General features: G+C 34.9%; 1 protein-coding gene across 4 annotated transcripts in view; it reads right to left on the bottom strand.

Annotated features, from left to right (window-relative positions):
* mor (SWI/SNF- related protein mor) overlaps nt 1–27,236 on the bottom strand; it is a 442,374-nt gene that overhangs the window by 272,355 nt on the left and 142,783 nt on the right. For all 4 annotated transcript variants that reach the window (XM_090398829.1, XM_090398819.1, XM_090398811.1 and 1 more), the window contains exon 7: nt 5,613–5,696. In XM_090398829.1, the coding sequence (XP_090254955.1) occupies nt 5,613–5,696 (84 nt within the window). The remainder of the gene's footprint in view (nt 1–5,612; nt 5,697–27,236) is intronic.

Below are 27,236 nucleotides of genomic sequence, written 5' to 3'. Positions count from 1 at the left end.
GTGTCTCTAAAGTACAGAATGCTTATGGCTCCTTTCATTGACTGTATCAACATAAAGGAACTTTGATAAGGTTTTATTTTTTATTGATTTTATATTGGTTGTTTGGGTGTTGCATCAATTGTTTTTGAAGGTAGATTCAAGAAACTACAGTTCCTATGCAGGCCTTCATCATGAAGCTAATGGCCTTAACTCTATGACCTAATTTATACATATCTTGTTTTTGAGTAGTCGTGATATGAAGGATGTTGAAGAAAGGTGATGTATTATTCTGTCCCAACTCTAAAGTAACCTTAATACAAGGATTTTGGTTATTTACATGGCAGAGGAAGGTGTTAAAAGAGCGTGGAAGACCTGAGAACAAATAGCCAGGATGCTGTTGACATATGTGAGGCATAACTTCTAGTTCTGTTCAGGAATTCAGAGCTTCCACTGCAAGATTTCATGTAACAGAGGGCAAGCAAGTGGGGGAGGTGCACTGTTGTACCTAGATATTGTGGGTAGAATTACTTCATAACTGATATACATCTTCAAGTGATGTAGAGAATACTATGATAACACTACACAATTAAGTTCACATTATTATCAAATCTCACTGTAGCAATCTTGTAATGATCACGGGAAGTGTCTTATAGTTGACAGTTTGCTATAGTGAATTTTCTTTAGAGCAGTGGGTCTTAACCTTTCTTAGTGATCAGCACCCCCTTGAATATAAAAATAAGTTCTCGCTTGAAAAATGTGTTTCTATTTCTTTATTTAGGAAATTACATCTATTACAAGATAATTTATTTATTGAAAAATAAACACATACATTTACATATACATACAAAACAATATCAAAACAACAAAATTTTTAATGGCTATGTTGTTGTTGTTTATTCATAATAATACTTTTGAAGCGAGGCTCCTTTTTTGAAAGAGCCATGCATAAGTCATCACTTGCATTTAAGTGATTTCTGGCTTTTGTTTTTATGTGCAAAAGTGATGAAAATCCCATTTCACACAGGTAAGTGTTGGCAAATGGTAAAAGTGTCTGCAATGCTGCTTTTGCCAGCTGTGGATAAGGTTCTAACTGTGTACACCAGAATTGTTCTAAGTCCAGTTTTTCAAATTCCATTTGAATACGTGCATTGGCTCGTATTTCAATAAGATCATCTTTTATTAAATAGCTGTCGTCCATCGAATCTGGGTCAAAATTTAGAAACTTCTCTCGCACCCATGGAAATGCTTTCTCACACCCCCAGGGGGTGCAAACACCCCAGATTAAGAACCACTGCTTTAGAGCATCATTATGACTATAGGGATCTGGTCAGGACTTGTTATTAACTTGATGTAGAGAATGAGATTATTATAAAGGCATACACAATAGTGTGAGTCAAATGTACCAATTTCCTATGAACAATTTTTATATTTTGTTTCTTCTAAGGTTCTCTCCCAAAACATCAGTTCTGCTTTTACTTGTCAATTCTGTTTAAGTGTTCTCACATCTCTGCTCTCACATTTCATCATCATCATCAAATTCCTGCCATGTACCCTCAAGGGGTGTACCGGATATGACAGTACTACATGAAAAAATTACATCATTACTAACTTCCTATCTACAATTTTCCTCCAAATCAGTCTGTTACTTGTCAAGACTCCAACATTATCAGATCTTATATTTCTATCGTCTAAGGCACTTTGTACCGTATCAATCCACCTATATCTTGGTCTTCCTCTGGGTCGTTTTCCTGCCAACCTGGCAGAGAACACTTGTTTTGCTAATCTTTCCTCTCCCATTCTATTTAAGTGACCATACCATCTGAGATTAGCTCTGCTAACGCATTCCTGGATGCTGACAATGTCAAGTTCTTTCCTAATATCCTCATTTTTAATATGATATTGCCATTGATGCCATCTGTTCACGCCTCTAATCTTTCTCAGGACTCTCATATCTGCGGTCTCTAGTCTTTGGTCAAGTGTTTTGCTTCTGACCAAGCTCTCAGATCCATAAGTTAAAACTGGTTTGAACACTGTCTTGTATACAGCTAATTTAGTGTTCCGACTAATTTCTTTCTTATTCCATATGAATTTATTCAATTGACTTCCCACGATACCAGCTTTGCTGATTCTGTTGTCTATTTCTATATTTAGTTTACCATCTTCATTAAAAATTGTGCCTAAGTAGCTGAAATGTTTTACTTGTTCCACAGGTTCTCCATTCACAACACAGTTGACATTTTCAATGATTCTGCCTATTTTCATTGTCTTTGTCTTTTTATTGCTGACCTTCATACCATATCTATTACAACAGCTATTCAATTTAGTCAGAGAATCTTGCAGACTTGTAGCGGATTTATTTAGAAGTATAACATCATCTGCATAAAGCAAAGAGCTGACATTAACATCTCCAATTTTGATATCATGTTTAATACCACATTCCTTCATAATGTGATCCATATAGATAATGAATAACAGAGGGGATAATGTACATCCTTGTCTCACACCAGATTTAACATTAAACCATCTTCCTGTACTTCCTTCAATTCTAACTGCTGACTCACAACTCAAATAAAGACTAAGTATTGCTTGATATAAAGCCCCATTGACACCATATAACTGCAGCGTATTGAATAGCTTCTCTCTTGGCACCTTGTCATATGCCTTTTCCAAATCGACAAAACTTAAATACAGATCTTTGTTATATTCCCATGCTTTCTCGACTATTTGTCGTAAAGTGAAGATCTGATCCTGACAGCCTCTATTTGGCCTGAATCCAGCTTGTTCTTCACCAAGCTTTTCTTCCACAATTCTTCTCAACCATTTCTCAAGTATACTTGCATAGATCTTGGCAGGAACACTCAGTAGGGAAATACCTCTGTAATTCTCACATTCAGTTTTATTTCCCTTTTTATATATGGGTACTATGAGAGCTCTACTCCAATCATCGGGAATTCGTCCCTCTGTCCAGGCTTTCTGAACTATGCAGTGCAGCCACTGTAAGACTCTTATACCACCATACTTCAGCATTTCTGGTCGAATATCATCTACTCCTGCTGCCTTTCCACATTTCAAGCCTTTGATGGCTTTTTCTACTTCAAGTATGGATATGTATTCCTGACTGCATGCCTGGTCAGTGTTTTTTTTATCACTGTGCTGTCATCACTGCTTGTTTCATTTAGCAGTTTTTCAAAGTAATTACTCCATACTTCAAGGATATCTTTTTCTCCTGTTTTCATTTCACCTTTATCATCTCTAATTCCTTTTACAGCACTCTTTCCTCCATTCCTAAGCTTCTTCAACAACCTCCAGAATATTTTGCCACCTTCTTGATATTTATTTTCTATATTCTTGCTAAAGTCCTCCCATGACTTTTGTTTAGCTAGTTTTACACACTGTTTAGATTTCTTACATTTGTCTCTGTATTCTGTAAGAGTAAAAGCTGACTTATTTGCCAGGAACTTTTGATATGCTTTCTTCTTTTCCTTCACTGCCTCTTTAACTTCCTGTGTCCACCAGGGAGTTCTGATTTTTTTTTATCTTTGCACACAACCTCACCACATGCCTCTCTGGCAGAATCAATCAATGTTTCCTTCAGAGTTTCCAACTGAATCTCCAAGGTTTGATTCCTGTTCTCAAACTCTTTCATTTTCTTTTCAATAATATTTCTGTATTTTAGTCTACAGTTTACATCTGAGAGCTGCTCAACTTTTATTCGCTTTAAAACTTTCTTACATGTTATTCTTTTCAATATGAAATTCAATTTTATCCTGCTCAAGACTAAATAGTGATCACTTCCAATTTCAAATCCTCTGTACACTCTGGTGTCCTGCACCAGGGAGAAAACATCACTATCAACAATAACATAGTCAAGGAGACTTTTCTTATTCCTAGCCTCTTCTCTCCATGTGAATTTGTGCACATTTTTATGTTGGAACATGGTGTTAGTAATAACCAGTCCATGTCCTGAGCAGAAATCCAACAGATATTTGCCATTATTATTAGCTTTGCTCTTTTCTCCAAATTTTCCCAAAATATTTTTCTATGTCTCACAATCATTTCCTACTCTACTATTTAGATCCCCAACAAGGACCATCTTTTCCTTTTTCATTGTGTCAGTTGCTTTTTCTAAAGCCTCAAAAAATTCCTCCACTTCTACCTTAGTAGAACCTTCTGTGGGACCATAGGCACAAATAAGTCTCATTGTCCAGTTCCCCATTCTCATATTTGCCCACATTACTCTACTTGAGACTGACTGCCATTCAAGAAGATTAGCCTCGTATTTTGTGTTGAATACTATGGCTACTCCTTCTTTTCCTTGATTGTTATTGCCTGAATATAACATTTTGTATTTATTGCTCAGAAAGATCTCACCAGTTTTGGTCTTTTTTCTTTCAGTCACCCCTATTATGTCGATCTGGTACTTATCTAATTCCTCAGCTAGCTCCATTTCTTTGCCATTCAGGCTTCTTACGTTGATAGTACCGATCTTTAACTCTGGTGATGTTGAGTTGAGGTTTGTTTTCAGATTTGTTCCAGTAGCTGACTTTTCGCTGTTCGCCCTGGTTCCCTGGCGAAAACAACGGGGGCCTTGTTTAACCGGACGACGCCCCAGCCGGCATGAAATTTTGCCATGTTGTACCATCATTTTTTATTTTGGTTTAACCAATAAGAATACAATTTGGTCGGCTAAATCCCAAATTGCCAGCTCTCACATTTTTGAATGCAAAATAGCATAATGTTACATCATTAGAAAAGGTTACATCGTTAGTAATGATGTAACCTTTTCATGTAGAATTATCATAAGGTTCTGTACACCCACTGAGAGTACATATCAAGAATTTGATTACGATAATCTTAAGTTACTGAAGTCATACGTTCACTCTCCTTATTTTCCTCAAAACTTATATGAGTGGTTTCTATGAAATAATTTTTTTTTTCCTATTCAAACTTTTAGATCCATAAGATTAACTAATTTGAGCACTATTGCATACTACTGGTATGGTGTTTTGGATAACTCTCTCCAATTTCAAAAAATTATTCAACTGGCTACCCATGATACAAATTTTCCTCATTTTAATGTCTGCTTCCTCATTTAATTTGGAGTGCAATAAAGAGTACAAAACCAGAAATACATAACTGCAGAGGCATAAAAGTTTCACAGTGGCCACAATGTATAATTCAGAAAGCCTGTTCAAAAAGTTGAACAGGCCTTCTGAATTACGGAATTCTGTAAGAAATGGGTTAAAGATATGACAGTACCTATCAACAGGAAGGAGAAATAAAAGTGAATGCGAGAACTAAAGAAATTTCCCCACTAAGTTTCCAAGTTCCTTCAATGAAAATAAGTTTCTTCTCTCTTACTAGTGTTAAACACATCTATTAACTAGTGTAAAACAAATTCTACTTTTTACATATGGAAATGCTATAAGAATTGAGTAATGTGATCTACAAATGAAAACACAGAGTTAGTGATATTTTAAAAACCTTGATTTTGGAATATATGGACTTTGAAATTCTAGTAATTTTTATATATTTCTATACATATATATATATATATATATATCACTGGATTAATGTCGCATTTAAGATTTCACAAGGATAGTTTTGAATAACTTGACTAAAAAAAGTCATACCACAGCATCTGTTTCAATTTCATAATCTTCTTCATTCATCCATTCATTGTATTCATCAAGATCAAGAAGCCATCGAGCATTAACCTGTTATGCAAAAAAAGGAATGATTCCAGGTCCCAAGATTTGAAATGTTTATGCATTATGAAATAATAAAAAAATAAAAATAAAGCAATGATGATAACAGCTCGGCAATATTGATATACAAGCATAAAAAAAAATATTGTATTAAATTAACATGAGAATATGAAAAATTATTTTTTAACCTCAAAAATGACACTGCTGAAAAAATCATTTTTCAAACATTTATCTCATAATTTCTGCAGTAAAAATATCTGGCATACTTTTATACTTCAGAAAAATTCTACTATTCTAATTTTATTCTGGGGTGTAAGGCATGGGTAGTAAGGACAGCAACTCTGCCTGCTCAGCAGTCGCATCAAAATTTTGGTGGCTGAGCAGAATTGATCCCCACCTGCTCATGCAACTCTCACTTATGGCCCAAGTAGCTGGCAGAGTGGCATCACCCTGGGACCATGCCTCGACTGGCATGCAAAACTAAGTGAGGGTATCAGTATGTTATGCTGCAGTTAAAGGAGTGTCTCCTCATTGCACTTGATGACTAGAATGGCAGCGTTAACAGATTACCAAAATTTAAATTGACAATGGTAACAAAGGCATGAAAGCAAACTATGTGACATAGTCCAGGCACACTCTGAGACACAGAGATGTGGCCAGTCATCATGGAAGAGACAGGAACCTCACCACATAACCATCAATAGTAAATCATCAAACAGAAAGCCATGTTGGATTTAAGCAAAAGACAGGTTGGACACTGCAATTTTTTTGTCTCCTGGAAACATTATAGGGAAGAAAAGAAAGAAACTGGGGAATGTAAGACAGATACTATGAAAAAAAAGCATATGAAGAAGATACTTTAAACCTCCCAGGGATGGTATCTCCTGATCCTTCATGTCTGAAAAACCAAGAATCTTCTCTTTGGGCTTCCATAACTTGGAATGTAAGGACCTTATAAAAAGCTGGGAAATTAGATAACCTTATACAACAACTCGAAACAATGAAAACTGATGTTGCTAGTATCAGTGAAATCAAATGAACTAATAGTGGAAAAATAAACAGAAAGAATAATTCAATTATATATTCATGCAAAGACAGTCATATGAATAGAGTAGCATTTGTACTAAAAAATAAGATTGCCCAATCCTTACTTGGATCTTAGCCCAAAAGTGAGAGAGCAATTGAATTAAAAATTGCAGCCCAACCTTTTAATATTTTTATCATACAAATATATGTACCTACTTCAGATCACCCAGATGAAGAAGCAGAACACTTCTATGAAGACATTCAAGATGCACTTAACCATGCCAAATCAGATGACATGACTATCATAATGGAAGATCTGAATGCTAAAGTAGGCTCAGAAAAGATCTCTTCCTGCATGAGAAACCAAAGCCTGGGACATAGAAATCCAAGAGAAGAAAGATTACTACACTTCTATGAAGAAACAATCTGATAATAACAAATGCTTTGTTTAGTCAACCTCCTTGAAGACTTTGCACATGGAAAAGCCAAGATTGACTAGATAATGATTAAAAAAAGATTCTGGAATAATATCTTACAAGCCAAAACATACCCAGGGGCTGATACTGGATCAGACCACAACCCTATGGTCATTAAAGCAGCAATAAAACCTCTACACGTTGAAAAATATGATCTTGGCTCCCATAAAAATCAAGAAACACAAAATTTTTTAAAGAACTGAGACAATCCACTGCTGTTAGCATTCCTGATTCCACCAAGTATCCTTACCTTAAAGATGAGATTGAGGATAGATGGCAAAAATTTATAAAACAAACAATTCCCAAACTTGAGAAGAAGAAGATGAGTAAACCCTGGATGAATGGCAAGAAACTGAAAATTGAGAAAAGAAACACAAAAATCATCCTGAATACAAGAACTTAAACAAGGAGATCAGGAAAGAATGCAGGATTGCAAAAGAACTATGGCTCAACAACAAATGCGAAGAAATTGAGCTTTAGGACAAAAAACAGAAAACCAGGGAACTTCATGAAAAAAGTCAGGGAACTAACTAGCAATCTGGGAAAAGGGTAGGCTTTCATTGCATCATGCCAATGGAAACATCCTAATGGAGAAAGACAAAATAAGAGATAGATGGGTGGAGTATTCAAAGAAACTCTACAATCATGATAGAATAGATAAACCATCAAAAGAAAATTTGAAGGGCCTATTATTCTTACCTGAGAAGTAACAAATGCCATTAGGAAACTCAAACCAGGAAAAGCTCCAAGAATGGATGGAATTATGGCATAATGCCTCAAGGCTTTAAATGATAAGCCCATAAGTTCACCACTGATCTTCTGGTCATAAAATCACCTTATCACCACTGATGAGACCTCAATAAATGTTGAAATCAGTCTGGGAAGTGACCCTTCCCATAATGCATAGTATTATACCTCTCTATAAGGATGTGTGCATTGCATGATGGGATACTAAGGCAACTTATGTGAAGTCATTAACCTCTATATATATATATATATATATATATATATATGAGTTGCCTGGTCATGAAGTTACTTCATGCACAAACTTTGTTCACTTACACTTGGATATAGGATGAAACCAAAAAAATAATTTCTTGGCATCTTTCATTTATAATATAACCAAGCCAAAAGATTTTCAACATCTATCTCTAATCCAAAGTAATAAAATGGGACACACCTTTTGGCTACTTGTAGGTGGAAATAAGACTTAAGCATTACTTCAATCTTGGTATCACTTCTGGGTCTGGCTCCCACTGATGCACAGAAGTGGTAGTCATGCTGAGATATGAGCAGCTCTGCTCGTGGGCGGTATTTTTTGCCTGTCACTGAGTGGGACCACTACTGAGTTCATGGCTTTGCTCGGTGGTGGGGTGAGCCTGCCATTGGGCAGAGCCGCCACAGAGGGTTCCTCTCCATGGTAGGGTGGGCCTGTCACTGAATGGAAGAACCACTGCTGAGTTAAATTACCCTTCGGGTCACTCACACTTGCTTAGTTTAGAGTGATCTGGGGGATCGCCTGAGTGTTTGGAACTTCCCTTCACTTATATAGTGAAACCAGTCTGGGTAATGGCCCTTCCCATAATGCATAGCATTATACATGTCTGTAAGGATATGTGCATTGCAATATGGGATACTAAGGCAATTGATGTGAAGTCATTAGCTTCTATATACGAGTTGCCCAGTCATGAAGATACCTCATGTGCAAACTTTGTTTGCTTACACTTGGATAAAGGATGAACCCAAGAATATAATTTCTTGGCATCTTTAATTCATAAGATCAGTGGCTGATATATGTAACAAAATGCATGAAACTGAACACCAGCCAAATGATTTTAAGCAGTCAACATTCCTACCAATGCCTAAAAAAGCTATGACAATCAAATGTGAAGAGTACAGAACAATCAGTCAGTTATGCTATATATCATCCTAGAAAGAAATAAACATAAAATGAAACTGGAAATTAATGAAACACAAACTGGTTTTCAGGAAAATAAAGGGACTAGAGAATGACTCTTCAATTTTGAAACAATTATATTATAGAAAGATATCTGGCATATCTTTCTATGACAATGTAGAACATGAACAACTGAATGCATCAAAAAATTAGCAAAGATACCAGATTACTGATAAATCTATATTGGAAGCAAACTGCCTCAATAAAACTTGCAGGAGAAACCTTGGAGGAATTCCCAGTAAAGAAGAGTGTCAGACATGGCTGTGTTCTTTCTCTTGTGTTGTTTGACCTCTATACTGAAAATATCTTCCAAGAATTAACAGAATTTAAAGGAGTCACAACATAGGAGGCAGAAATATAAACAGCTTAAGATATGCAAATGATACGGTACTGCTAGCTGAAAACAAAAAAACAAAAAAATCTTCAAAACCTATTACAGGAGACAATTGAAACTAAGTGAAAAATATAGATTTAATTTCAACTTCAAAAAAACCAAAACCATGCTGGTAACAAGAAAAAAGGAGAAAATACCCAATATAAATATTAAAATCAGAGGAAATACTTTAGATCAAATAAAGAGTCATATATATTTAGATCTGCTAACTATAAAGAATGGAAAACATGATAATGAAATATCAAGAAGGATAGAAATTGCTGGTCAACCTTCATTAGCATGAAAAACATTCTGACCTCAAGGGAAATTCACACAAAAACAAAAATTAGGCTGTCCAAATGCTATGTATGGTCAACACTGCTATATAGAGCAGAAACCTGGACAATATCAAAATATTGTTAAAATAAACTGAAAGCCTTTGAAATGTGGATCCTCAGAAGAATCCTTAGAATTCTGTGGACTGCCAAAAAACTAATTTAGAGATGAATGGAGAAGAAAGGACTTTGTTGAAAGCCATTAAGAAAAGGAAAACCACCTACCTTGTTCACATACTAAGGCATGAATTCCTTCTAAAAGTGTTTTTTGTAGGGATTCATGCCTTAGTGAATACAAGGAAAAAGAAGAAGAGAAAGACAAAGAACAGATTGGATGGGAAATATCAAAGAATGGACTTATGAAGAATGCAAGAGAGAAGCACAAAACTGTACATGTGGAAGTTCATGATAGTAAGCCTCCTAGAAGGAGATGACACCTGACAAGACAATTTTATTCTTCAAAATTAATAAACGTTACTTCTCCGAATGTTTGAAGGATTACTTATTATAAACAGCTGTGAATTAATCAATCACACTAATCATATAGTTCATTTTCACATATTTGATAAATGTCAAATTTGAAAGACTGCCCATTTCAGAATCATAACTACCCAATAATTTTATGACCTACACCCAAACAAATTAGCTCTAGGTTCTGCAACCTCCTCATGTGAAGTAATATTTAAAAAAATATATATTTCTCACTTTAATGTGCCATATATGTTTTAAATTTCAAAAAATGACAAGAGATATTATTTTTTTTTTTTGTCCTAGGTCAATATTTTTCTTTATTTTGTGAAAATGCATAGAGAAATATAAAAAATTACTGAGCTGAACCTTTGACTTTTCAAAAAAAGTCAAAGGTTCAGCTCAGAACTCATTCCTGGTTATCCAAAACTTCCATCTGCTTTTTTCCCACCCATTTGATATATCATCAACAAATTTCTGATATGCACCCTCTCAAAAGGTGTACAAGACACTATGACAGTCCTACACAATTAAGTTTCTCTTATTAGTCATTTTCTATCAAAATTTTCCTCTATCTTCTAACTGTTGACCACATCAATCCACCTAAATCTTTTCTAAAAATAGGTATTGAGCTGCAAGTCAGCAATTAGAATTAAAGGAGGTATAGGAAGATGGTTTGATGTTAAATCAGGTGTTTTTATGTTGGGCCCATATACAAGAGGTTGGCTGATCAACCTATACGTTAGTACCGTATATGGGTAGTGGATTGGGAAAGGAGAAACTTGTTTACATTTGATTTAAAAGCCTGCATGTTGTATTCCTTGGGAAATGTGTCAAGGGGAAGACTGTTCCACAGTACAGCAGTAGCAGGGATGAAGGAGGAGGGTAAAAAAAAGGGGGAAAAAAGTTTCTTTTACTCCTGTGAAAGGATGTTGGACTGCAGCTGTACATGTTCCAAATGGGCTTAGTACAGAATGGGGGAATTATTGATGCTGTTTCAGATGAACATTTCCCATGGAAATATTTATAGAATATACAAATTGCAGAGACCAAATGTCTATGTGAGAGTGAGAGGAACAAGTTGGGTCATTTATCAGTCAAATTGCTCTCCTCTGTACTTAGTCAAGCATTTTGAGGGAGCCCTATTAGGAGTCCTACTCCAAATGTGAGTGCAGTAATCAATAGCTGGGCATGAGACAAGGGTTTACATTATCTCCACTCTTATTCATCATCTATATGGATAACATTACGAAAGAAAGTGGTGTTAAACCTGATATCAAAATTAGAGATCTTAATCTCAGCTCTTTACTTTATGCAAATGATGTTATACTTCTAAATAAATCCAGTATGAATCTGCAAGATTCTCTGACTAAATTGAATAATTGTTGTAATAAATTGGTACAAATTAGCAATAAAAAGACAGGGACAAAAAATATGCAGAAACAGTGAAAACATCATCTTGAATGAAGAAGGCCATATAACAAGCAAAATATTTTAGCTATTTAATCACAATTTTGAAGATGGTAAATTAAATATAGAAATAGACAACATAATCAGTAAAGCTAGTATGGTAAGAAGTCAGCTGAATAAATGATATGAATTAAGAGAGAAATTAGTCAAAACACTAAATTAGCTGTATACAAGACAGCATTCAAACCAGTTTTAACTTATGGATCTGAGAACTACACTATCTGATCAAAAGTATCTGGACACCCCCCCCCCTCTGTAATTTGTAAACTGACATCTAGATGTCACTATAACTTCACTTACCGGTATAAAAGAAGGCACGGAGCTGTGTTGTTCAGGTAAGAAGTATGAGCAGAATGGGTAGGTCAAGGGAGCTCAGTGACTTCGAACATGGACCAGTTATTGGTTGCAACATCAGTATCTGTCAGAAACATTTCAACCGTCGTCAAGTTTCCCAAGTAAACAGTGGTGACGAGATTGTGAAGTGGAAACGTGAAGGTACAATCACAACAAAACCACGGTCAGGTAGGCTGTGTTTAATGACAGACAGGGACTGTCAAGCATTGAAGGAGGTGTTTCGTGTAAATCGCCAAACATCAAGTGAAACAATCATCTGGGAGTTCCACAGTGCTACTAACTGTCCAGCCAGCACCATGACTGTGCATCTAGAGTTAAGAGGAATGGGGTTCCATGGTCAAACAGCTGCCCATAAACAAAACATTTCTCCTGTGAACGCTAAGCACCACCTGCAGTGATGTAAAGAGCGATGCCAATGGACAAATGGAAACGTGTGATTTGGAGTGATGAATCAGGCTTTACCATGTGGCAGTCCAATGGGAGGGTCTGGGTGTGGCGAATGCCTGGAGAACGCTTACTGCAAGAATGTGTGTAGTGCCAACAGTGAAATTTGGAGGAGGTGGCATTACAATGTGTGGATATTTTTCATGGAATGAACTTGGCCCTCTTGTAACACTACATGGAAATCCAAATGCGGAAGGGTACAAGGAAATTTTGACCCGTTGCGTACTGTCAACAGTAGAAGATCAATTCGGTGATGACTACTGTCTGTATCAGCATGACAATTGCTACCTACCATAAAGCAATGTGTGTGTGTGTGTGTGTGTGAGGGAATGGTTTGTGGATAATAACATTCCAGAAATGGACTGGCAGACCCAGAGCCCTGACCTGAATCCCATAGAACACCTTTGAGATGAATTAGAATGCCGACTTTGTTCCAGATGCCAAAGACCCACATCATGAACTGCTCTGGCTACTGTTCTTCAGAAAAAATGGGCTGCCATTCCTCCAGAGACGTTCCAACACCAAGTAGAAAGCCTTCCCGGCAGAGTTAGAGCTGTCATAGAAGCAAAGGGTGGATCCACCTTGTATTAATATCCACTACTGGAAAGTGTGTCACGGGGAAAGTCTGATTACAGTTTTGAGTAGGTGTCCAGATACTTTTTGATCATATAGTGTATATCTGACATCATATTAAAAATGATGATATGAGGAAAAAACTTGACATTGTTAGCATTCAGGAATGTGTTAGCAGAGCTGAGCTCTGATATTACACAGAATGGAAGAGGAAAGATTAGCAAAAAAAAGTGTTCTTTGCCAGGATGACATCTAGATGTCATCCTGGCAAAGGACAAAGGATGACAAAGACCAAGATGGAGGTCGATTGATACAGAAAAAGTGCCTTACAAGACAGACATACATGATCTGATAATGTTGGAGTCTTGACAGATTACAAATTAATTTGGAGGAAAATTGTCAATCAGAAATTAGTAATGTAGATTTTTCATACAGTACTATCCATAATATCCTGTGCATCCCCTGAGAATACTTATCAGGAATTTGATGATGAGGTACATGAGCTGCCATGTTTGTAGACATTAAAGCAGAAACTAAATTACATGAAACCACATGGCATAATTTTAATCAAGTAAAATTTTTGTCTAAGTATCAATGGAACACAAAATAATATGCCATAAAATAATTAATTTAAAAAAAAGCACCAGTACAGTGTAAGATCATCTAAGACAGTAGATGGTCAGCAAATTCCTCATTTGAAAAAAATAATAAAAAATAAAAATAATATAATAATCAAGACTTTACCCATCAAGGAGATAACCTAAGGTCATCAGATCTATTTAAAATTGGGAGGTGTAGCAAGATCTCAGCTCTCTTTGTATAACGTTCTAAGAAGAATCTACTTTTATGCAAAAGCTTAGTTTTCTTCCAAAGAACTCCATGTTTAGTAAAGATGGAATGTTCTGCTAAGCTAGACTTCTCAGGTTCATGATACCGGACATATAATTTATGTTCCTCACAACAGAAAGCTATAAATCTACCAGACTGCTTGAAGTAAGAAACCATAGAAGCAAGGGATCTAGTAAATACTTGGAAAGCTTGTGGAGGAAGCTTGTCTTTAGGTGAGGAAAGGAAGACAGAAATCTTCCTGATGGGACAAGCAGACACTTGTCCCATCAGGAAGATTTCTGTATAATTTTTTTAAAAGGTAGATTTGATATCATTCAATTCTTGCTGTAGAAGGTCTCCAGCTGAACATATATTATGAGCACAATGCAATAAGGCCTTAATGGTTCCAACTTTTTACTTAAAATGATTGGAAGTAGCATGAATATAACAATTAGTATGTTTTTTCTTTAATTTACATGAAAATACAAGGAAATAAGTCAATATTTATTTAAAGCCATATATTTCAGCCTGAATATTACAGGCCATCATCATACATACTTCATCCGTGTTGCTATAAATTTGAACGCTTGTTTAAAGAAAGTGCTGAGACCTGACTTCAAACTTAAATTATAACAACTGCCTTTCATTATCAAAGATATGAGTGAGTCTTATTCTAATCACACATCATTAAAGTTTTTTTTTTTAAATACAGTTAATGAATAGTTAAAAATACATGTCCTCAAGTTATACTTTTGCATTGTTTAATGTATAACATCACACAGCTCTTATTGTTTCAAATCAGTCCATTGCTTGCATTCTACCTTGTAATTAACTATCGTTGCCACTGTTGATGGCCTGTAATATTCAGGCTGAAATATATTGCTTTAAATAAATATTATTTCCTTGGGTTTTTATATCAAAGAAACCACATGGCATAAGTATCTCTGAAATAGTATGTTTACTTTTCGAAAAACTTAAAACGATAACCTACCATCTGATTGACAGAGAATCAACACTAAAAAAGTTACTCAACTGTTTTTCTCCTCCTCTAAAGAAAATTGAATTCTAGAATGAATCATGTTTATTTTAGTGACAAATAGTTTCAAATCTGATGTAGAACCATTCTATATTGCAAAAATATCAACATATTTATACCATACTGCAGGTTTAGGAGAAATATCATTAAAAAGAAATGTCACTTTGAAAGGCCAAATAGAGGTTTGTAATGATCTGAATTTTAAATTTTTACTTTAAAACAAATAGTTGAGAAATCATGAGAAAACAATCGAAATATAAGTTTTGTAGATCTGGTGGCATGGGACAAAGTGCCAAGAGAAAAGCTGTTTAAAACGTTAGTTGCATGGTGTAAATGGGAAATTATATCAGACAATACATAGTCTGTATTTGAGTTGTAAGTCAGCAGTTAGAAATGAAGGAGAGACAGAGATATGCGTGATGCTAAATCAGGTGTAATAAGAGAGCATACTACCTCCACCGATTATGAAGGAAAGTGGTATTAGAGATGTTATTCTCAGCTCTTAGGTGCAGATGATGTTATATGATTAAACAAATCCAATATTAGTCTTCATTATTCCTTAACAAAACTAAATAAGTAATAAATTTGATAATACTGAAAACTTCAACTACTGCATTCTCAATGGAGAATGCAGTTGTTGAAGTCCTGAAATTAGATATTTCAGCTATTTAGGCAGTTTTCAGTGAAAAAAAAAACAATTAAATATCTCAGTTGTGGTTCTCCATCGAGATTGCAGCTGAAGTTTTTGAAGTTTTCCGTGTTTCTATTTTCACAGTCTTTGTCTTTTTATTGCTGATTTATATGGAATGAAGGAATAAAGAATAAATTTATATGGAATAAAGGAGAAATTAGCCAAAATACTAAATTAGCTGTATAAAAGATGGTTTTCAATACACTGTCTACAGATTAGATCTGTAGTCTCTAGATCAAAAACTAGAAACTACAGATATGAGACCTCTAAAAAAAATTAGTGAATAGGTGGCAGCAATGGGTAGAACCATACTAAATATGAGGACAATAAGAAGGAAGCTGATATTCAGGGTCTGAAAAATTTTGTGCTGGCTCACCAAGTCAGGCAAATATCTTACTAGTCAGACAGCCTGGGTGTACTCTACTGCAGTCACTCAGTATATCATAGGTCACATGTTTAATCCCAGATGCAATCAATTTATATGCTTTTGTTAATGACATGGATAATTTTTATCCTGTATAGACTACAGTGTTAAAGCAAATATGTTGATTACTTATGCATTAGTATGTTTAACAGTCTCCGAAGAAAACTTTCATGCATTTTATGTGATACAAGACCCTATTTATTATCAATTTCATTAAATACTATGTTAGAAGCAAAAACAAAGCAAAACACTTATATTGTCTTGAATCACATTTATGTGGAGAAAAAAAAATCAATTTCTTCTCTGCCATTATACACAAACACTCCTTATAAATTAAAACCTTTAGGTCTACTCATAACTACATTAGTTTTCTGAATTCCGACTGGCTATGAGATATGTCAGGTGGAGAGTGCCATATGACAAATATGAGAGTCGATGTCATATGACAAGGCTGCAACTCAGAAAACAAATGGAAAAACCTTTAGGTTAAAATCAGTAAAAATATATTTCGGTAAAATAAATACTCCTTTCTCAACTTTTAATATCCACTATCGTAAACCAAATTCTGCATATTCAATCACTGGATAAGAAATAAGCTAATTACCACTGTCTGCTGTGTATCTGTTATAGGTTGTTGTGTCACAATTAATTGGTTACCTTGCAATACACATGAGTGCTCGATATTAAATGATGTATACATATACTATCCTCTCATAAGTCATAAGTTCCATTGCAAGAAAATCAGTGATACTGGTGGTAAGACTCATACTTTGACTATTCATTTATTTCTTTTATGTAAATTACAATGTAGACTACTATATTAACTAAAAATAAATTTAATTAATATTTCCAATATTTTGGCAAAGTCAAATTGCCATCATCAGGTAATAAAAAAACATGATACATGCACACAGGCATTACACTAAGTAATGAAGGTGAAGTATGTCAACTGTAGGCCTAAAACCCTTAATGGAGCATCCTTAGCTGTTGCAGAGGAAGAAAGCTTCTCAAATTTGAGGCAGTTTCATGCAACCAAATGTGTTGAAATTAGGGTAGTTTATAAGGCAAAAACAGATTCAAGGAAAAGTCATCTTTCATGTCTGCTGCAATGGAGTAGAGTGGCCTTTTTCCAGCATCTTCTATGGCAGGTGTCTAAAACATGGTCAACACGTCCTGAGTGGCTGTAGTGATGGAAACAGATATAGTTCTTATGTTCGGCAATTTTAATGTTGGCTGTTCTGCATGTTCGGTCACAGTAGGATAGTTTACGACTACAAGGAACCTGGTAAACACTTTAAAGCAGAATGAATTTATGTGTGAAGTGGTGCTGCCAGCATATTGGGAAAGTATTTTTCATGAATATTCTGCTATTTTTATATGTGGGTGAATCAATGACATATATAATTAGGTGTAATGGTCTAGATTTATATAATTTTTGTTTATTAGTAACTTCAATAGAGTGGGAAGTGACCTTTTTAAGGGTTCTATGAAGTGATCTGATCTGTGTATTCCACAGACAAAAAAAAACTCGGTCCACTTTAAAGCCAGTATAGAAAATCGTCACAGTCCTACACACACGCACATACATAGTCACATTATGGTCAGTTTCGATGTCTCCTCTGTGTTCAACAATGTCCCACTTAAAGACACTTTAGACATTATTCAAACCAAATTTGCTCCTGATATTTCAGCATTTTCATGAACTCTGGCTATTTCATTTAGCAAGGAAAATAGAGGGGACAACTAAGAGCTCACTCTGCTTTCTTCCCCCACCACCCCAGCTAATTTCTTCATGGAAACATTTCTGAAGAGAAAGCTCTGAACTCTGCCCCATACAGACCAACCCCACTGTTTGGCTATGCTTTGATGATGATCATCGTTATCATGCATATCAAGGATTTAGGCCTAGCATGGCCTGTTCCAGCCTTAGAAGTCATCGTTGAATAGTTTAAAAGGATGTCCTGGTTTTCTTTTTCCTAATGGCTTGTACTTTAAGGCTTGTTTTGGTAATCTTTCTGTTTTCATTCTTTGAACGTGTTCCATCCATTTATGTTTATATTTTTTAATTTTTTCATAATTTCTTCATTTCTTTTGTGATCAAATAGGGTATACTTTACAGTTTTTCCCATAAACTACATTTCTGCTGTTATTAATCTTTGTCTTTTTGTTTTATTGTCCAGATTTCGCTTCCATACATTAAGACTGGTAGGGTTAATGTATTGTATACTTTTAGTCTGGTTTGTTTTTGAACTAGGTTTGGTTTAAATATAGAGTTAATTACACCTGTTATTTTTAAATATTTTGCAATTTTTATGTTTATATCTTTTTCATATGTGATCATACATCCTAGGTAGTTAAATGAATTCACCTGTTCTAAGATCTTATCTATTACTATTTTAGTTCTTGCAGGATCTTGTAATTTAAAGGCCATAGTTTCTAATTTTTCTGTTGCTATTATCATACCATAATCTTTGGCTATCTCATTTAGATCTAAAATAGCTTTCTGTAAGTCATCTTCAGAATTTGTAATTATTATTTGGTCATCGGCAAAAAGGAGAGTGTTTAAGTTTACTGTAAGAGAAAGTTTAATACCTTGATGTAAATTTTTATTCCATTTAAGTAAATATTAAAAAGAGTTGCTGAGAGGGGTCTTCCCTGTCGGACCCCTTGGTTTATCTCTCTCATATATTATAGCTCGTGACAATCTTATTTGTATTTGATTATTTTTATACATACTTGTGATAGCTTTCAGGAAATTATTTGGTATTTGTCTTTCTTTTAATATGTTAAATAATATGCTTCTTTTAACTTTGTCAAATGCTTTTTTCAAAGTCAATAAATGCAATATGTGTTTCTAAATTGTATTCTCTTCCTTTCTCTATTATTAATTTTAGGCAAAAGAAGAGGTCTATACATGATCGTCCTTTTCTAAATTCATTCTGTACTTCTAAAATAAAGTTTTTGGAATATTTCATTAGTTTGCTATTTAAGATTCTGCTATATATATATATATTTTGTAACAGGAATTTAGTATACTGATACCTCTATAGTTTTTAGGGTCATCTCTATTACTTTTTTTTAAGATAGGAATCACAATTGCTTTTTTCCATTCTATTGGGGGGATACCAGTTGAATAAATTTTATTTAAAAATAATAAGAGTCTTTCTTTGAATCTTGTTCCTGCGTATTTATATAGTTCTGAATCTAGCTTATCTTCTCCGGGTGATTTTCCGTTTCTTGTTTCTTTCAGGCTGAATTCAAATTATTCTTTAGTTATTTTCCTTTTCATTTTCATTAATTGTTTGCCAGTTGTCTTTTTTTTCAATTCGATGTTTAATTTTATGTTTTCTTTGGTATCTGCATTTAAGTGTTTCAAAATCTTATATACATTGGGTCTTATTTTATATAAATCATGATCTAAATTGGGGTGCTTAAAGGTCAAAGCTGTAAAACTGAGAGGAGACCTCCACATAGAATTTAAAGGAATGCAGAAAACTGACCAGGGCCTCTGACCTAATGTCCAATTCTCACCTTGTGGTGCACCCTGTTGGGTATCTACCTGGATACTGAACGAATGGGGATGGGCTGGCAATTTGGGATTTAGCCGATCAAATTGTATTCCTATTGGTTAAACCAAAATACAAAATGGTACAACATGAGAAAATTTCATGCCGGCTGGGGCGTCGCCTGGTTAAACAAGTTATGGCTTTTATTCTTTTATATTCTATTTCATCTTCTAATCTTTTACTGCTTAACCATTTGCGATAGGTTTTCTTTTTGATTATTTCTTTGATTGTATCATCCAAGATCTTCGGTTTTTTCCTTTTATTGAATTTTTTGGTCTTTCCTAAGCTTTCATTTGCTGCTGCATTTAGTATCGTTTTTATATTAAGCCATTCTATTTCTATTTCTTCATATAGCCATTGTACATTTGTGTCATTCAATAGTCTAGTTTTATAAACAAATGTTTCAAATTTTCTTCATGTTCTTGTTACTTGTAGCCATTTAGGTGGTAATCTTAATTTTATTTTAACAAGTGGTCACTGCTTATATCATATCCTCTGTGAACTCTAACATCTAGTGAAAATTTTGATGTCTTTTTTTTTTCATTTAATATAAAATAATCTAATATTGATTTCCATCCTCTTGCTGCCCAAGTATATTTATGTATGTCTTTATGTTTATAGAAGGAATTCATTATTTTTAGGTTATTATAAACTACAAAAATCAATCAATTCTTTGCCATTCCTGTTTAGAGTATGTTCTCCATGTATTCCTATATTATTATTAATTTTCGTGTTTCCAATTCTTGCATTTAAGTCTCTTGCTAAAATTACATAATCATTTTTATTTATTTTATTATATATGTTTTGTAGCTGATTATAAAAATCAATATTATCCTGTTCTCTTCCTATGCTTTTATGATGTTTTCACTATTTCGCCAATAGCGTGGGCTCTCGACATTTTTTAACACACCTAAACAATCAACATCCCAGGATCCAGTTCACATTAGAAAATGACAAATCTCTCTTCCTAAACACTTTAATTACAAGCCAGCCTGATTGATCCCTGGCATTTTCTGTTTACAGAAAACCCCAACACACCAGCAGATACATTCACAAACAGTCACACTGCCCACCTCCGAACAGTATGGAATTATTAAAACTTTATATAACAGGGCTAAATTAATTAGTTCAGATAACAATGCCTTCTCTACTTAACTGACTATCTTCTCAAAACCTTCTTAGCAAATGGCTACAATTCCTATCATATTCAAAAAATATTACAACCCCAAACTCCCACACCCTCTCCAGAACCAGTGACTACACCAAAGCTGTCACCACTCCATATATTTTATGTATATCTGAAAAACTAGCCAAAATCTTTTAAAAAAATACAACTTTTCAACCACCTACAGATTACCGCTGAATAAAAAAAAATTAGAATCCCCTAACTGTTCCACCAAAGATTGGCCACAGTCTTTAGACACACACCAGATGTTTACCAGGTTCCTTGTAGTTGTAAACCATCCTACTATGGCTGAATAGGAAGGACAGCCAACATCAGAATTGCCGAGTAGCTGTAGTGATGGAAATGGATATAAGGACTATATCTGTTTCCATCACTACAGCCACTCAGGACTTGTCATAGAATATACTGGAAAAAAGCCACTCTATTCCATTGCAGCAAATATAAATATGAAAGACTTTTCCTTGAATCTGTTTCTGCCTTATGAAACTAACCTAACCTCAACATATTCAGTTGCATGAAACTGTCCCAAATTTGGGAAGCTCTCTTCCTCTGCAACAGCCAAGAATGCTCATTTTAGGCCTACAGTTGACATGCTTCATCTTCATTACTTGGTGTAGTGCCTGTGTGCATGTATCTTATGTTTTTTATTACCTAATGATGGCAATTTGACTTTGCCAAAATACTGGAAATATTAATTAAATTTATTTTAGTTAATATAGTAGTCTACATTGCAATTTCCTTAAAAAATATAGCTGTAAAAATCAGTGATAATCAACAAAACAGGCATTTGAAATCACCATTATTTCTGATTAGATGCGATAAGTAGAGTAAAAAAAACATGAAACAGAATCGGCATTATGTAAATAATGCTTGCAATTAAACAAATTAATCTTTTGATTCTTATTTTTTATATATTTATTTTTTCCTCAGCTCATCAGTTGAAAATTCTTACTTGTCAAGGAAGAGTAAATTAGTGCATTTTTCAAGCCCTGTTGATATTGTTATCATTCAGGAATATATGAGCAGAGCAAATCTAAAGTGGCATGGTCATGTAAACAGAAAAGGTTAGGAAAACAAGTTTTTTTTTTTTTTTTAGCAGATTCATTGCAAGAAAAAAAAAAACCACAAGAAAGACCAAGAATTAGATTCAATTGATACAGTAAGAACTACCTTAGAAAACCAAGCTGATGATATTGGAGTCTTGATAGATATGGAGGAAAATTATCATTAGGAAGATGGTAATAATGTAAACTTTTCATGTAGTACTATCATAATATCCTGCACACACTCTGAGGATATATATAACTGAATCTGATGATGAAAACAACCCTGATTCACAACAAATAATGCTTATGATCTATGGGAACTTATACTAATGAGCATAAATAATAGGATCGCTAAATAATCATATCATACAAATCTGGTGCCAACACAGGATTTACAGCATACATTCACAGTGATCCATTTCATGGCTTTTGTGGATATGTGTAAAAATAATTTGCATTCCCTTTAGAATAGACTATCATGTGTCCAGAGAATCCATAAAGGTCATTCCTACCAAGGGATATTTTGAATCAGAACAAGGGATCAAACTATACATTTGAAAGGTTCTAATAAAATATCAGAAGTTGTCAGACAGTGGTAATGATCTGATTTGCAGAAACTGCTCCAATCAAATCAATAAGATCCATGCAAGATATTTAAAAATATTAAATACAGTCCATTTTCCATGATGGTCTGGAAAATAGCGTTGCAAGGGAAGGAAGAACAGTTATGTGTGCACCAAATTTCACTTTGTCATTAGTCCTGAAAATGCTGAAACAAAATACAATGAATGAATTTCCTTGCATTTCATTTCCTAAGTTCTATGTGTTACATAACATCCCATAAATACTGAAAAGATCATGATCCCATAAATTAAATCTTGTCTAGTTCCTTTACTTTAAATTTTTCCAATATATTAATATTAAAATCATTTACTAATTTGAATTTCATACATATTATGAATATCATCATTTTTAAAATCTTCTGGTCTTGATGGATGGTATCCTCCCCACTGCTAACATCCATTCCATCTTCATGAAATTTCACACTCAGTATGCCTCTCAGCAAGGAAGCAAGTATATATTCAGCCCATTCCAAAAATGGAACATTGTTCAAATTACTTACCTAGCTTCATCTCAGTTTTCTCTTTCTTTAAAAGTAATGAAAATGATGAGTCATTAAAAGTCAACTTTGCCATCTAGTAGCACGTCAATTAATTAGGACCAATACTCATATATTCTATGACTCCATCTATGATAAATCTCTTCTTCATCATCCACTCTGGTCAAAGGACATGAAAAAGTTTAGAGAAACATGTTCAGTTACCTTTCAACATTTTCAAGGTATTTGATTAGCTGTTGCATAGAAGCATAATACCATCTTATGAAAATTAAGTAAGAGATTTAATTTACATCCATCCATCCATCTATTACTGGCCATCAAGAGATGCCACATGGTCACTCTGATGCTCAGTGATGTGCCACACCATCCTCACCAGGTCCTATTGTATGCTTTCCTGGAGGCTAACTCTCTGAAGATCAGTCATTCCAGACACACTATCCATCCATCCATCTCATTGATAGTCTGTCCCTTCCATATGTGTCCAAAGTATATCAACTCTCTTCTGTCAATATCGTTAAGGGGACTTAAAGTTCTGCCAATCTTTTCTAGCACTCATCCATTTGTCTGTCTTTCAGTATATGATATCCTCAACAGATTCTGTAATACCACATCTCAAAAGCAGTTATCCTTTTCCTATCAGACTTCTTTAAGTTCCAAGTCTCACATCCATAAGTTGCTGTTGGAAAAAAATAGCTGCATCCAAAATCCTCAACTTTGATCCTGTGGAGACAGATTCATCCTTCCAGATTGCAGACAAATCTCTGACTGCTGTTTAAGCCATTCCGAATCTTCTTCTGAACAGCAATTCTTCACATTAATTAAGGTACATTAAGGTACACTTGTTTCTCAGGAGCTTCCCTGTCTATATTTCCTTTGAGAACCATAATCTTTGTCTTCCTAGGATCGAACTGAAGTTCTCTGATCTTATTGATCGTGTCAACTTTGTCAAGAATTTGTCCTAGTTCTTCCTTGTAATGACAAAGAAGTACTGTTTCGTCAGCATACCTCTTACTGATCAATCTACCACCTATACTAATTCATATGTTAAACTCATCATGTCCTCAACATACATACTAAACAGGTGGAGAGAAAACATGCATCCTTGCCTAACTCCGTGAAGCCAATCAGTTAATCTAACACCTATTCTTACTGTGGCTTCTTGCTCACTGTACAACTTAGCTATCAACCTGATAGTGTGTTGAGAAAAATCCATTATTTTCATTACCTCCCACAGTTTCATATGCTGAACACAGTCAAAAGCCTCACAATAATCTATGAAACACATTACCATAGGGAGTCTATATTCTTTATAGTTTTTTATGATCTAAGGCAAAAGGATGTGATCTCTGGTATCTTTATCTTTCCTAAAACCTGCTTGTTCCTCAGGCATCTCTGCTTCAACTTTGGCCTCAATCCTATTTAGAATGATCATTAATAAATCTTGCTTGCATGATTAAACTCTTAGTTCTATAGCTCTTGCAATCGTTTATATTTTCCTTCTTGGGTAATTGTATGAAAACTGACTTCTCCCAGTCTCTAGGCCATGATCCTGTTTTCCATATCCTTGTAATCAATCTATGAAACACTCTTATGTACCATCCCTTGTAACCTTAATTAACTCTGCTGGGATTCCATCTGCACCCAGGGCCTTATTTGCCGTTAAGCTGCTCTTTCAACCTCATGCCAGATTGGAGGAAATTCCACACCAAAATTTTTTGGTGAAAGGGCTCCTCCAAATTTTCCTTATACTCTCTGCTGTACAGTTCCTCACAGTATTTTCCATTTGTTTTTGATTTCTAGTTCTTCTGTTAGTACTCCATTCCTGTCTTTGGTGACATTCAATTTTGCTTAAACTTGTGCTTATATCACAAACTAAACGAAACATCCTTGTTTAATTGTGCCTCCTTATTTGGAATCCTATCTCTTCACATTTATTAGTATAAAAATTTTCCTAGTCTTGCCTGACAGCTCTTTTGATTTCTGTGTGTATTCTCTTATATTCTTCCGTCCCTTTGTCCCTTTGTTTCTCCAACTACCATCTTTTGATTAGATCCCATGTTGAATCTAATATCCATGTATCTCTTGGTCTTCTAATTGGGTTGAGATACTCTTTGGCTGTATCCAGTATAACCTTGACTTCTTCCCAAAGCATTCCAAGTTGAACTCTCCTCACTAGTCTCCAAAAGATCATCCAACGATGTTGATGCTTCTTTTGTGAATCCACTAAGAATTATTCTAACCTCCAGTCTAGTGGGACATGCCTGACTTGGAAGGTTTTGAAGTCTATCTTACTTTGGCTCTTACTGGCTGATGGTCTGCCACAGTCTGCTGCTGGACAAGTATGCACATCAGAGATGCTTGTCATCCACCACTGGAGAGCCAGGGTTTTTATCAATCTGGTGCCTTGGCCTATCAATGTCAGATGTCCAAGTATAGGTCCATCGTGGGTGTTTCTGGAAGCAGGTATTGATAATTACTAATCTGTTATCATGGACAAATTCCAATAGTTTTTCACCACAGGTGGTTATATATTCACCCAGACCAAACATGCCACACTCTGGCTTAACTCTCATATTCTTTACCACTTTTGCATTAAAATCTCCCTAAGATATAAAGTACATTGCTCCTTGATAGGGAGTCCAAAACAGTCTAAATTCCTCACTCTCTTCATCAGGGATATCTGTGTGAGGTGAATAAATTACCACAATTGACACATTGGTAGGATGAGCCTTAAATCTAATACAAAGTATCCTGTCATTAATGGGATTATAACCAAGAAGGGCTCTTCCCTGAACTGTCTTCAGTATCACAGCTACCCCATGATACTTTGTGTTACCACCTGAAAAAATAACTAGCTTACCATCCAGTCTTTTGAAGAAACTTTTCCATTTCATCTGGTCTCTGTAATTCCCATGATGTCAATTTTATACCACTACATCTCTTTACAGGCAATTTCAGGAGAACCTATCTGTAGACACCATACATTCCATGTGAGTATGTAGAGTTCCCCCTCTAAAATTAATCCCAAACCTTCTTTTCCTCAATCACAGTATCACTGACTTTTGTCAGAAACTGTAATTATTCTTCTTGAACAGGACCCTCTGCCTAAGCCCCGAATGTGGCTCTGATTATTCTACACAACAACCAATGCAACATGAGATGTATTATAAGGCACAACCATATTAGCATTTTGGAGTGAAGTCACTGCAGGAAAAAAAGTGGTAGGTTGCAGAAGCCCTTTCCACATATCTGGAAGGTTTTGGTCCCAATTCATCCCATGTTGGCCAGGTGGATTGGGATTTCAGCCTACTAGGTAAGGCTAATACCTAGGAGAGAAGGCAGACTCCCAAAAAAGGTTCATCCCCTAGCCATTGAATACTCTAATAGCATTGGGTGGAAAGAGCAAGAAGGTAAGAAGGGGAAGGACCAGTCTACAGATAATATAACAGATGTATATTACATGAAGTAAGGCATGGGTCCAGCATCAGGTATGTCAGGTTTGCCACTCCTGTACTCGTTAAAATGAGCCCTTAAGGGGAATCTTATAAAACTTGTAACAGATTTAACTTACAAGGGAAAATGATTTGTTACAGAAAAATTTTTGGCATACACTAACCACCAATTCAAAAGAACTAATTTTCATATATGTTAATTCATTATTTAATTTTCATTACGAATTCAGATTACACTGTTACCAAGCCCAGTAATGCATACACCATCCTACAAATCTACTCTCTACCTTTCGTTAACAGGGAGTCAGTTTCTTTGGAGTTTATTGCACATCAGGGTTGTTGACTTTCTCTCCTTTTCCTTAAGACTGAAGTTTCCAAAGGCAAGGCAAGGTGATAATAGGCCATCGAAGAGTAAAATTTAAGATTTCATAGTTGTAAGAACAGTATCACCAGTAATAGAATATTGAAGAAATCATATCCCAAACCTTGACAACAGTTGCATGCCCATCTCAAAATTTAGCAAGGCTGTTCTCTGAAACTGCAAACTGAGAACCATAGCTGATCATCACAACAATCTAATTTGTGTTAAAAAGAAAGCAAAATAAATTTAATTTAAAGAAAAAAAAACTCTTAATCCAACACATGGTACTAATAAGTTTACAACCTTTCGTGAGTAGGAATCATGTAAAAAAAAAAAAAAATATATATATATATATACACACAG

This window comes from Typopeltis vanoorti, chromosome 1 (genome assembly GCF_054136105.1).
Source record: "Typopeltis vanoorti isolate ZY-2024b chromosome 1, IOZ_Tvanoo_1.0, whole genome shotgun sequence".
NCBI classification, from domain to species: domain Eukaryota; kingdom Metazoa; phylum Arthropoda; class Arachnida; order Uropygi; family Thelyphonidae; genus Typopeltis; species Typopeltis vanoorti.
This window is presented reverse-complemented; position numbering and strand designations above follow the sequence as displayed.